Source organism: Schistocerca gregaria, chromosome 5 (assembly GCF_023897955.1).
Source record: "Schistocerca gregaria isolate iqSchGreg1 chromosome 5, iqSchGreg1.2, whole genome shotgun sequence".
NCBI lineage: Eukaryota > Metazoa > Arthropoda > Insecta > Orthoptera > Acrididae > Schistocerca > Schistocerca gregaria.
In genome coordinates this window covers 460835085-460849256 of record NC_064924.1, presented here as the reverse complement: position 1 = coordinate 460849256, position 14172 = coordinate 460835085, and the positions used below count along the sequence as shown (strand labels likewise).

At 37.2% G+C, this 14172-nt stretch overlaps 1 protein-coding gene and 1 long non-coding RNA gene across 7 annotated transcripts in view; one reads left to right on the top strand and one right to left on the bottom strand.

Annotated features, from left to right (window-relative positions):
* LOC126273168 (trafficking protein particle complex subunit 8) overlaps positions 1 to 13020 on the top strand; it is a 269428-nt gene extending 256408 nt beyond the window's left edge. For 4 of the 6 annotated variants that reach the window (XM_049976644.1, XM_049976645.1, XM_049976641.1 and 1 more), the window contains 2 exons: positions 937 to 1023; positions 6756 to 7722. In XM_049976644.1, coding sequence (XP_049832601.1) covers positions 937 to 1023; positions 6756 to 7047 — 379 coding nt within the window. In that variant the 3' untranslated portion in view covers positions 7048 to 7722. Of the gene's footprint in view, positions 1 to 936; positions 1024 to 6755; positions 7723 to 12523 lie in introns of those variants that run through there. The other 2 variants (XM_049976647.1, XM_049976646.1) reach the window with 1 other exon arrangement.
* On the bottom strand, positions 8250 to 13854 carry LOC126273170 (uncharacterized). The gene is made up of 2 exons (XR_007549313.1): positions 13672 to 13854; positions 8250 to 13543 (listed from the first exon to the last, which is right to left on the bottom strand). It is a non-coding gene; the product is annotated as an uncharacterized LOC126273170 (long non-coding RNA).
* Between the last annotated feature and the right edge of the window lie 318 nt (positions 13855 to 14172).

Genomic DNA, 14172 nt, shown 5'->3' with positions numbered 1-14172 from the left:
GGCAGATAGTAGGTCTGACAAGTCTAGCATGGTTAAATTTGACTGTAAGGCTAAAGGTCAGGCCTTTGGATATGACTGAAACTTCTGTGGAGCTGAGGGGCTCCACTATCCAACCTGTGTCCTAATCACAGTGTTCCTCCTCTTCCAACTCTCATAACACCTAAACTCTGCCTAACTGACCTTTTCAACTTGTCACGTCCCCCAAAACTGCCTACCAACACTTCACCAAATCCAGAGCCAAAACATTGGTTTTATACTATTGTTAATCTTTCCACAGAGAGAGAGAGAGAGAGAGAGAGAGAGAGAGAGAGAGAGAGAGAGAGAGAGAGAGAGAGAGAGAATATATTTTTCATTAAAATTGCTACATTGTTGGGAAGAAAGGTAAGGATTTAAGGATTGGCATAGATAGTTGTACTTAAAATTATTTATAGTATAATGTTTTATTTAATAAAGCCTAATAATTGCTCAGTCAGTCAAAGGATGTTTGTCTACCACTTACCACATCTATCAACTACGGCAATATTAATATGAAAAATGCTGATTTGCACTATGGTTTGGTGTCCTTGTGACACTGTTGATTCATTTATAATTGGCTGAGTAAGACGGTCCAAATGTGAGAGGAAGGTAGTTGCATTTGACCTCCAGTAGGACCACATGTAGGGATTGATGACACCTTAACATTTAATGATAATTTAATATATTGTTGAAACTTGGTGGAAAATTAAAACTGTGTGCCAGATCAGTATACAAACCCATAACCTAGGTTGAGAGTCATGCCTGGAAAGTTCCATCAGTAAGAGCATTGGACGCGAAAGGTTCTGAACTTAAGCACCAGTTGAGGACACTGTTTTAGTCGGGCAGGAAATTTCAAGATGGCACACACTTCATTGCAGATTGAAAGATTCATACTGGTAACATACTTTTGTTTCCTTACAGGCTCTGCTTTGTACCCGTTCAGCTTCAGTTGCAGAACTGTTCAGATACCAGTCTTGTTGTCAGGGTGAATGCGTCAGACAGTGGAAGGTAAGTATATGTGTATTGAATTGTACATGAAGACCTTGATAACAGTATGGGAAACTGGCCTATACTTCATAACTATTTCAGGTAAAACATCTTACTGCAGATTACTCACAGACATTGTACTTCTAAAGATACACAAACGTGCTTGCCTTTCTTCCCCTATTATTCATATTTCAGGTGTTTTGGATGCTGTTAAATACAGACTCCTGTGCTCTCAGAAATATTGCCAGTATTCATTTTAATGAATACTGGCAAACTAGTTTAAAGCTATTTTGTAGCTGATTAGATTAATAGTTACTTTAAAATTCATCTTCTATTTTTCCGTAATCTACCATACATTTTATCCTGCCTAATTATACTCAATAATACGTAATTTACTTCCAAACCATAACCTAAAATTTTCAACACTTTCAACATAACCGCTGCTATAAAATCCATTGTTCCAAGTTTACAAACATTTCGTGTAAACTCATGAATACTATTTCACAGCTTCAGTTCCTTTCACCCATTACACAACCATCTCAGTTTTTTCCAACAATTTTCGTTTTATTTCCATTCCCGTTTTTCCCACATAACCGATCATTTTTTAGCAGCTTCCCACAGGTTTACACGTTATTATTTCTTCATCAAACAATTGTTAGCCTCATTCTCATAACCTGCCAGTACATAACCAGTCCTTAGAATACATTTACACACATATTCTTCGAGATTTTATTCGAAAATTTTTTCGAATTTTATTTTTTTGGAAATTATTTTTTCGAAATTTTCTTGAATTTCCCCACCCTTTAACGTGATCTGGAGACAACATAACTACCCAACCTTTGCACCCATTGTTGTTCACCAACCTAAGTTCTGCACATGATCAACATAGCTCATCTCAAACCAACACTTTTTCGACTTTTTTCACACCTTTATCTCTCCCTATATAAATCTCTCTTTACTTTCACTTTAACCTCATATTACCCTTTCCACCTACTAATACCATGTCAACCTCACAACATCCCTACAACGACCCCATTAAATTTTATTTACATTCCCTCCGCAAACATGCCTTCACCCTAGCCAGATTACGCTCCCATATTTTATTTACTCAGGCTTGTCTGACATTTGGCATTACTCCCAAGGGCCTCACACTTAAAGTTCCCATCTCTGGCTGCAATCCTTCTTTCCATCAGTCCTTATACCAGTTCCAAACAGCACAATCCATAGCCCTCATGCACCTAATCCTTCACCTATACATCGACTCGGCCAATGAACACACCCGTCAACTCCTATCCCAAATCAAAGTCCTCAATCTTTCCTCTCCCACATCCACACCGGCTGTACATAGCATCCTCCTACAGGCCAACCGCAAATTAGAACAACATGCCACCCTCCAACTCAAAAAACTATCCAATCTCCTGGTTTCCCACCTCCGGAAAGGCAACTCACTCACCCTCCACAACCTTTGCAACAAACCTCAACCTCCTCTCATTGCACACAGACCCAGTCTCTCCCATCTACTCAATCTCCCACTTCCAGCTCCACTCCCCCCAACACCTCAAAATTCTAGTCAACACAATCTGGAACCACAACACCCCAATTCGCTTAGAGGAAGCCTTCTTGGTTACCCAAGCCTGCCAACCCAAAGTTTGGTACAGATTTATTGATGACATCTTCATGATCTGGACTCACAGTGAAGAACAACTCCAGAATTTCCTCTCCAACCTCAACTCCTTTGGTTCCATCAGATTCACCTGGTCCTACTCCAAATCCCATGCCACTTTCCTAGACGTTGACCTCCAACTGTCCAATGGCCAGCTGCACACATCCGTCCACATCAAACCCACCAACAAGCAACAGTACCTCCATTATGACAGCTGCCACCCATTCCATATCAAACGGTCCCTTCCCTACAGCCTAGACCTTCGTGGCAAACGAATCTTCTCCAGTCCTGAATCCCTCGACCATTACACCAACAACCTGAAAACAGCTTTCGCATCCCGCAACTACCCTCCCAACCTGGTACAGAAGCAGATAACCAGAGCCACTTCCTCATCCCCTCAAACCCAGAACCTCTCACAGAAGAACCCCAAAAGTGCCCCACTTGTGACAGAATACTTCCCGGGATACAGCAGGGATACGACTTCCTAAAATCCTGCCCCGAAATGAGATCCATCCTTCATGAAATCCTCCCCACTCCACCAAGAGTGCCTTTCCGCCGTCCACCTAACCTTCGTAACCTCTTGGTTCATCCCTATGAAATCCCCAAACCACCTTCCCTACCCTCTGGCTCCTACCCTTGCAACCGCCCCCGGTGTAAAACCTGTCCTATGCATCCTCCCACCACCACCTACTCCAGTCCTGCAACCCGGAAGGTGTACACGATCAAAGGGAGAGCCACGTGTGAAAGCACCCACGTGATTTACCAACTGACCTGCCTGCACTGTGACGCTTTCTATGTGGGAATGACCAGCAACAAACTGTCCATTCGCATGAATGGACACAGGCAGACAGTGTTTGTTGGTAATGAGGATCACCCTGTGGCTAAACATGCCTTGATGCACGGCCAGCACATCTTGGCACAGTGTTACACCGTCCGAGTTATCTGGATACTTCCCACCAACACCAACCTATCCGAACTCCGGAGATGGGAACTCGCCCTTCAGTATATCCTCTCTTCTCGATATCCGCCAGGCCTCAACCTCCGCTAATTTCAAGTTGCCGCCGCTCATACCTCACCTGTCTTTCAACAACTTCTTTGCCTCTGTACTTCCGCCTCGACTGACATCTCTGCCCTTACTCTTTACCTTTAAATATGTCTGCTTGTGTCTATGTATGTGCGGATGGATATTTGTGTGTGTGTGTGTGTGTGTGTGTGTGTGTGTGTGTGTGTGTGTGTGTGTGTGCGCGCGCGCGCGCGAGTGTACACCTGTCCTTTTTTTCCCCTAAGGGAAGTCTTTCCGCTCCCGGGATTGGAATGACTCCTGTGTGTGTGTGTGTGTGTGTGTGTGTGTGTGTGTGTGTGTGTGTGTGTGTGTGTGTGTGTGTGTGCGCGCGCGCGCGCGTGTGTACACCTGTCCTTTTTTTCCCCTAAGGGAAGTCTTTACGCTCCCGGGATTGGAATGACTCCTTACCCTCTCCCTTAAAACCCACATCCTTTCGTCTTTCCCTCTCCTTCCTGAAGAAGCAACCATCGGTTGCGAAAGCTAGTAATTCTGTGTGTGTGTTTGTGTGTTTTGTTCATGTGCCTGTCTGCCGGCGCTTTCCCGCTTGGTAAGTCTTGGAATCTTTGTTTAATATATTTTTCCCATGTGGAAGTTTCTTTCTATTTTGTTTACAACTAATTGTAAAAGTTTACATCAGCCGTTACAGCTGATGACTCTCCAGTTATTGTATCATTCATTCAAAAATAGCACTGTCTGAATACTCTTGCTTGTTGTTTCAAGTTGTATTTGATAAAGTGTTTTGGCAGTGATATGCATATGTTGTGCTTTATCTGCAAAGTTTTGATGTGTCTTATGCAGAATTGAAGTGATTGAAACAGCTTGAAAACCATTAACATGCAAAACTCTTCAAAGCTGTATTAAGCAGTAATGAGCGGAATCTCTGGCAGGTACCTCATGAGTAGGACTTGGATTTTCAGCTTTTTATAAAATGGATTTTAGCTCTTTATTTCCTGTTTCATTTTAAACTATTTTAGTATTTTTGGGGACTTTTAATGAGTAATATAATGAACACTAATGTTTAAATAGAAAATTTTATTATAATTTTGACACAGTTATTGTAGTTATTCTCGAAAAATAAACTATTAACTATTCCTTATATTGGCACTAAAAGAAAGCATAAAATGTTGAGATACTTACATGTGCTACAGTTATTTTCTCCTTTTATAATGTTTTAATGGAAAGTCTTTTATTGAAAAATTCATGTGACACACACACACACACACACACACACACACACACACACACACACACACACACACACACTCTCACTCATTCACTCACTTGAGATGTGTACCAGTATATGGTGACAATCCTAACCTAATACAGCAACTAACAAGAAATTTTATTTGCTCACATGTCTGAAAGAAAAGAAATTCCTACCTGTTGATGGTTGTATGAAATTATTTCGGAACAATTTCACTGAGTATGTATATTTTTATTGTCATTTCTTAAAAACATGCAGATTCATGTCATCAATTTTCCTTAGTATTAATTCAAGAAAGCTATTTAAAAACCATGTTTTTTCTCCAAAACTTCTCTATAGTCTTACTTTTTCTGTTGAAATCCTGTGTAGCCCCTCTTAGGCCTTTAAGTATGAGTTAGCCCTTTTTAGGTTCTGTAAGGTTAAAACTTCACGCCATGATGATCATCCAGTCACATTTCCATCTGTCGTTATTTTAGTTTTCCTCTTGTCTTAACGTGTGTTAATAGCCAGTATAAATAAATCTAAACAGCTCAGTTAAATTTAGTTTTTCATTCTCTTCACATGTACTGACACAAAACACAGTTTCAATGACCAGCTTGCTTGTGATATACAAACATCAATTTTGTAATACACACCAGTAAGCGACATAGATTGCGGCTGGTCGTACAAAATTTCACAAATTGCACAGATTACCATAGTAACTGCACTAGTGACTTGGAATCATAAGTACTGACTGCCAGCGGACTATATGAATAAAATGGATAGCATAGTGTCAGAACTGGTTGAATGCTTGCCCACAACTGTCTATACCTTTGTGCATTGAGGCCTATATAGAGAGGCATGCAGTAGAGTAATGATGAAATGGGAAAATAAAGGACTATTACATTTTAGATATTGGCATAAAACACAGTAAAAGTAAAAACTGCGGAAACAAATTATGCAGTAAAGTTATAGAAATTAAGAATGAGCTATATAGTCAAAATATCACAAAACAAAACAGTGGAAAGTCCAGGTTGGAATACCACAATATTATGGAAAGGATAGACTACAACTCACTGTAGAGATGACATGTTAGTATTCACAAAAGCAAGCACACCTCATACACACATGACTGACGTCTCCAGTCATGTCAAAAATTTTAACGGAAGTTTTTAATGTACTCTGGGAATTACAAAGCCTACATTAATTTTCTGGAAATTAATATTTTAGATTTTGGATTTTTCATAAACTAAAATGTTAATACTGAAAAGTTATACATTTTTGTGATCAGAATAACCATGGCTAGAAAACTATGATAATAGAAATGTGATAGGATTGCATTTTCAAATTGGAACAATCTGGAATATGGTAATCTTGAATGTGAATTACATTTTAAATACAAAGTTTTTGAAAAAAGGAAAATGTGTGTTTGAAAGAGTAAAATGAGGGCTTTCAAATAACCTGTGTTTATCTTGAAACAAACATTTATTATTGGGGTAAAATTTTGAAGAGAATTTGGTTTGCATAACTTCAAAATTGTTAATATTCCCTTAAATAAAATGTTTTACTGTACAAACTAAATGTGCCATTGTCATCAGTAGCCTGTAAAATACCCTGTGAATAAAAAAAAGTTTACTGAAATACTGCAACAGTAAGAATTTAACAGTTTTGTGCAATCATGGTATGTGCATTGTTTGTATAATGAATAACAGAAAAGACAAAGAAAATTAGAAGTGGAATTATAGAAAATGGAACCATTGTACCTTGCCACATCTCAGCCTGTCTAATTTCCTACCATTTTCAACCAATATTTGTCAAACATGTATATATCTTTTATCCTGCAGTTCATCATCAAGTAAAAACAAGCTGTATTCTCCACATTCTTCAAGTACGTTCCACTGGGTTGGCTTGGCAGGCTCGTGCTCAGAACTAAGTCCTCACAACAGTACTTCCGTGTCACTGTGTGCAGTTACGACGGGTCCAGGTACCTTCGACCTTGGTTCTTCTCTGGAAGTGTGGTGTCGTGCCCGTGGTGCTCCAGAAGCAGATAGTGTGGCTCAAGTGTGGCATGTTGAATCAGCACTGGTAGTAGACAATACACCAGTTGTTCCTGTTTCTGATACAAAAATTGTGTAGTTTATTAACTACAATGGGAGTTCCTTATTTTAGAGGTACTCAGGTCATAAATGATGGTATAGTGCCTAGTTTTCCATTTGAGATGTTTTATGTGAAAGTATTTATCTTAATCATGCATGGAAGTGTGTGCGTATCTCATACAAAGTGGTCCTTAAAAACTTTTTTTATTGTTTGCTAATTTACACAGTAATGTATGGAATCAGATATTGAAAATCAGAAAGATTATATTCCATTGAGCTGGACCCTGAGCAGTCTGCATAATATTGCATTCCTCTGTTGCTAAAAATAATTAGTGCTAGTATATGCAGTACAAATAAGCAACTGCAGAGGAATATGTTAAAACCACTTCATTATTGGTAAAATAAACAAGTTTAAAGAGAAACATGAAGATTTAATTTTTAAAAAAAATGTGGACTCTGCATATTAGGTGGACATATATTGCATTACTTTCTTGTTGAAGTTGCCATTATATTTTTATTTTTGTATATTGTACATGCTCATATCTCAATGAGATATTATCAATGTCATCTTTTGTGATATAACTGAAGAATCGGAATATTTTATTTATTTTTGATTAATTACGATCAGGTATGTATTTGCACTCCAATGTTTTAGATTTGCCAAGTATGATCACTAAAATTCTTGGAATAAATCTGCCTCTGTTTGTTATCCTAACGTTGTTTGTTTGGCACGTACTTTCAGAATATTCCTATTAGTGTAATTCAGATTAATATTTATGTAAGTAATATTTTGTGAAAATGAGGATTTCATTGAACACTAGATCGCGTGTTCGTGTATTTAAACACACATTGTAAAACATAGAAAGGAATGCAATTTTAAGAATTGGCGGGGCATGGTAGAGTGAAATATTGCAGGAACATAAATATACGGTGTCTTAAAAAAAAAAAAAAAAAAAAGGATAGTTAGAGTTACATCATCTTCTGTGTTGCTTCATTTGTTGTTTTTTTTTTCTCATTGTCATTTGATTTGCCATTCTTATTGGTATAGTTTGTTATATAACCATTTTATTTTCTGCCCTCTGGGCACAATATTTTTGGCGTTGCATATACTACTGAGGAAAAGTATGTATGTATGTCATAACCAAAAGTTACTAGTGCACAGGAAGGCTCCAGCATTAATAACTGTAAAAATGTAAACTTTGGTTTATTAACTGCAAGTTACATCCCAGAGGTTTCTAATTATTTCTCAGTTGCTTAGAATACATCATGAATCTGAGTTCATCCTTACCTTGTCTGCTTTGATGATTTCGCTGGATATGGTTACTTACTTTATAAAGCATAACATAAAGCATTAGGCCTTGGGCCTGTTCCGACTGGCTGACTGGTGCGTACAAGGCAATACGAGGAGCTATCCGTATCGTGGGACGTGATTGGCATGTCGCCAATCCATCCAGCTGTTATTGCCAGTAGATGAATCTTGATGGTGCACTGCTTCTTTATCCAAGCTCCATAGCTGAATGATTAGCATCACTGCCTTCGGTACAGATGGACCTGGGTTCCATTCCCAGTACGACCTCAGAAAAAAATATCTGAGCTGGGAGATCTGGAAGAGGTCCACTCAGCTTTATGAAGCCAAATGAGGAACTTACCTTATACTAAAAACAAACAAAAATTCCTTTGTCTAAATTATAGCCATTTTGTTCAGCTGAACTAATATAATCAAGCCAATTATATGAAGCCAGGTTTGTAGTTTCACTTCATGTTTATGCGTTTAAGAGGGAAAATTGTTCAATAGTTGGTTTTGTTGATTGCTTTTCTTTATATAGGTTTCTGATGACATACAAAAGCACAGTAGTCAGTGAATAGCCCATCTAGTCTATTATAGTTCAGACTCTGCTGTTCATTCTTCCAATAACTGTATTTTAAAGCATTGTTATTTTAGTCGACATAATGAGTTTGTCAACTGAAAGTTGGGAGATTCTCATGAAATAAATTGCCACATTGTACGAAATGCAAGCCATTTACAATGTCATATTTTTATGACAGTGAGAACAACCAAAAGAGGAATAAACTGTGTTAAAAACAGATAAAATGGTGAATTACTTTGAATCATAGAAGCCTGCCAACAGAACGAAACTCTTGCCTTGAATCTATGATTTTATGTTACTTACATATTTATTCCCAGTGCTGCTCCCCAAATACCTCTGTCATTGTTTCTGTCTCCAGTTTCAAACATTATTCTCAGAATAGATGGCCGATTCCTGTCTAACTTTGCTTTAGCAGTGTCTCAGGAATGCAGTTTGTATCTTAAGTTCTATAGATTGACGTCATCCTGTACTTTGTATGTTCATTTCAATTTAAGTTCTGTTTGCTGCCTTTCTATTTATTCCATTGTCGGCTCATTTTTCTTGGGGAAACCTTAGTTTGTGAGCTTCCAATTCTGTATCAACCATCACTTTTTCCTGCTGGGTCTTAAACAGTTTGTGATGCTTGTGTAAATGCTTTACTTTTTAACATTGTATATAATAAGTGGTGTTTGGCTGAAAATGTAGGATAAAAGAGTGGTGTGGACAATTCTTGAGTGTACGATAATTGAAATAATACTTGGTGGCAAGAAGGGACATGATATGTTATTGGCATGCCACCTGGCACATATTTTTACATAACTGAATAAAGTAAGTTATTTTTTGCTTTGTTACTGTGCTTCAAAAATGCAAACTTAGGTGTGATGAATTATATTATATTATTTTTTGGCGTTATTCTACAAGAACAAAAGATAAAAAACCAATATTATTGTGAAAAACTGGAGATGGAATTGAAACAGATTGAGTGGCAGGTCACCAGTAATTATGGCACAGCAGCATCAAGTTTGAGGAGGGGGAGCATGTGGTGAGACGGAGCTTTTCGCCATACTATTAATAAATGAAGACAGAAGGCAGCTGAAATGAACCTGTCCTCTGCTTTCTCAGTGCAATAGCGTATCATCTAAAGTAATTAGGAGGTAAGAATGTACCTCTGATTAACTTTGTTATGTGGATATAAGAATTGACTGTCCTTAACATCTAAATTCATAATTTATCGGAAGTCTGCAAGAAACACACATAGGACAAAATAACAGTCCAAACAAGGATTAAGTGTAAATGAAGGTTCTTGTAACATGTCAGTGCAATAAATTTTTCACCCATTTCTTGTCATCAATTCGGTGTGTCTGCAACATGTCACAAGGCATAAACTCTCCTTCCATGTTCTGGTGTAGTGAAAGTATTGCACAGTCTCTCTCTTTACATAGTCTTCTGTGATGGTGAAAATTTAATTCCCTGCAACAGCCACTCCATAACCAATTTAACCTCCAACCAGGATTATATGGCCAGCAGTTCACACCCACTTCTCACATCTGCGCCACAAAATGCAGCATTTTGTTGCACCATCTTATTACTTTCTTTGCAGGTTGTGAAGCTACTCTGAGAGCGAAACCTATAGAACAATTCACAAGATTTGGTGTCACACTCATTTTGATGGTCTCTGTAGTAATACTGTCCCAAAAAACACTCACTGGACAGATAATATGTATTATTGAAATTGCATACATTTTCCTCCACTAAGCTATGCTCATTTTAATGATTTACCTTCTTGGATGGGTCTTATCTTGTGTAGCTGTCTAGTGAGTGCAACATATGGTGGTATAGCTCTGTTTCTGTCCAAAGTAAGGTGCAGACAGGCACTACACTGTTTTACAATACAGTGCACTGAAAATATAAGCAATAACACAACTGAACAGAGGCTAGGTGTGAGTTAAGTGGCCACAGAGCAGCTGGGTGTTTAAAGATGGAAAGAGGGTACATACCTTTCATAATGTCATGGCCACACTGACCATATAAACAGCTAGAAACTCAAAGATTTTATTGCAAACATTTAGAGTTCTGTCATTTGCAAACTACTTCTCTTACAGAAAATACATTTTTCATTGGGAGAAATGTGTGAAATATTGCCTTCTTTCAAAACGGAAATAGTTGACTTAGTTTCCTTACACATACATTTGAGATGTTTTTATTTTATTGATCATTTGTAGCTTCGACATAGTAGTACTTTCAGCTTGTTATCCAGCCCACTAAATTTTGCTATCACATGCTATTTGTTTTAATGTAATATCTATTTCATACGTTCTGCTTTCTATTCTGATTTTACTGTTTGTTTATTAAGCATATTCATAATACATAATCATTTATAAAATTTAGTCATATTTGAATAAGTTTTTTTAGTTGCTCACAGATATTTGTTATTCACACTATTCAGAAAATTCAGTTTGCCACAGTGCAAGAACAATTTGTCAATGGTTGCCATCCAGTGATAAGATATAAGCCTCATGCTGATTTCACAGATGAATGTGAGACACTTACCACTGCATTTGTCTATTACTGAAAAAAAATCGAAGCATGTTTTTGCACTGTGGCCACTGCTACAAACAGAGTTGTTAGCCATACATGTTTCCCTTCATTCCAACACCTAATAGACACACTATGACTTTGTATGTTCCTCTTCATTTTCCCATCTCTTCTTGAAATCACATCTGAAAAGATAAGTGAAATCTAGGGCTTCTTGACAAGCCTTTTTGCTGCTGTTACAGTAATTTAACATTGCTGAATGAATGTGTGTACTTTCTCTGTTAACGATGCCAAAATGTATAAAGATGGTTAGGTAGGAAATCAGTATAATTACTACTTGTTAATTAACTTGTGCAGTAACTATTCAGTTTTTTATGAGCCTAATCTTTAAAGGAAAACAAAATAAAATTTTCACTTATTCTGATATCTTATGGTCTTAACAAACAAAAATCTGTTTTGTTGGACACATGATAGGTGTAATGTTTCACGTACTATTCACTCATTTTCAGCCAGACCAGTTTTACTGTTGAATGCATATAAAAATGCAACATAAAATATGACTGACAGAAAGCATCATTACACAGTTTAATGTTGGTATGGTGACAGACTATATATATAGAAATATTTTGTAATTGTCTTTTAGCACACAAGAGTGACTGGTAAAGTTTTTGCAGTTTTATCGCTAATCCTGAAACTAAAATTACAATCAAGAGAACCTCTTATCATTGACAAGGATTAAAGGGAGAAAGTCAGTGTTGACAGTTGTCTTCATACCTCTTTTATCAACAACAACAAAAAATTAAGTAGATACAAAGTACGTGTTCTGCAATCAACAGCACAGGTCCTTGTTCTGCTGTTGAAGCCTGTACCTCACAGTAAACATCTAGTTGAATTTCTTCTAAAATTTTACAAAGTCGCGATATAGAGAGAAAATTTATTGAACAGATTAAATCACTCATGGTTTAACCAATATTTCTATGACAATTATTAAAACAGACCATGGTGACATAAAGCAATATACAGAACTATAATCTGGTGTACATGTGAACAGATACTGATTGTACCAGTTTCTCTTGATCTGTTTTCCTTTCATAATGGATTATATTTTGTTCATGGCTATTCTTCTTGCTGCAGGTTCAACTCTTTGGGTACCAGCTAATTGTACTTCATTGCAAGATTGTGATAATGTCTCTTAAATCCCACTTTTTATTAAAAAGTTATTTTTGTTCAGTTTCTGATATCTGTATCAATATGCACTCAGCAATGTTTTCCTTGCGTTTATATGTGTTGAAGAAATGTGTATGAAATATAGTAGTGTAAATATGTAAAAAATATCAGATTCAAATGGCAGTTTTTGTGTGTTTGTAGGTTTGTGCTTTGTTTCTGTGCATTATATTGTTTTAGTATTTGTTTAGTCAGTTGTTATTGTCTGAGGAGCATTTTATTAGATATTTACAGAATAAAATAAGTCGTCGTCTGAATGCTGAGATGCCACTTAATATATAGTTTTTTCTTGTTTTATTGTTGTTGTTTGGTTGGCAGTACAAGCAATGTCAAAAAGGGAGTCGTACTAAAAGAATGACAAGAATTTCTTTGATACAAATGAAGAAATAAATAGATTTTTAAAAATTTCCTGTATTGTTATTTCTCAATAAATTATTAATAAAACAAGTTAAAAATCCATGAACAAGGAGTTGTAACAAAGCAGCCATAAATGGAGCTATAGGCTGAAGACCTGTGTGCTGTAGTGGCAGTAGAATGCAAAATGCCACAAATACACTGCCTGACAATTGTCGGTCCACAGAAGGGCAGGTGGAAACTAAAACCTTCACAGGTTGAGAGAGTATGTGATATTATTGGATTTTATTGCACTGACTGCAAAACTGAGTCAAATGTATAAAGAACTTGGACTATAGATCCTCTTATTAGCATGCCACTGTATCCCCTTGGGAAAGGTGGCATAAACCCATTTTATCTTCTCCTTAGGCAAACTAGCTGCCGCAAACTGTTATAACTGGTCCTCGATATCCTGGAGCTTAGGACTTGGATGGAATTGACGTCCGAGCTAGTTCCACATTTGTACCATTGCGGACACATCGAGGAACCCTGCTGGCAACATCGTGCAAACAGTGCCGCATGTAGACAGTCACTGACCTGTTGAAAAATGGGTATCACAATACTGTCACATGAGAGGTAACACAAGAGGATGCAGAATGTCTACAATGTATTGTAGAGCTATTGGAGTTTTCTCAATCACTATGAGCCCTGTCCTGAATTAATACCTGATGGTCACTCACACTGTGAAGAGCCAGGAGTAACACCATAGTATCTTCTTGCAGTGTTGGAGAAATGAGACCAGGTTACTGACGGTGGTCATCTGGGGCAATGCAGAACTGATTGCAAATAATGTTCAATACATTGACTTAGGTTTTGACACCCCTCATCAGACTGAAATTTTGACGACACTATAAAATACACAGAAAAATAAATTTCACAGGAATATTAACAAAGATGAAAATGTCATTACCTAAAGGTTACTTAGGTCAAGTTACATTGCAAGCGCACAATAGTCAAAATACAAGCAGACGTGCTCAAGTCAAAATCATACAAACAAAAATTCAAAGGATGAGAGGTTAATGAAATTTTTAAAGTACAAAGTAGTCGACTGAATTAAGTACTACTGAGAGCCATCAATTAGGCTTTACAGAAATGACCATTACATAAAGTGCAGAGTATTGTAGAATATTTACACAAACAGCTGCACAGTCAAAAAGAAAAAGTGC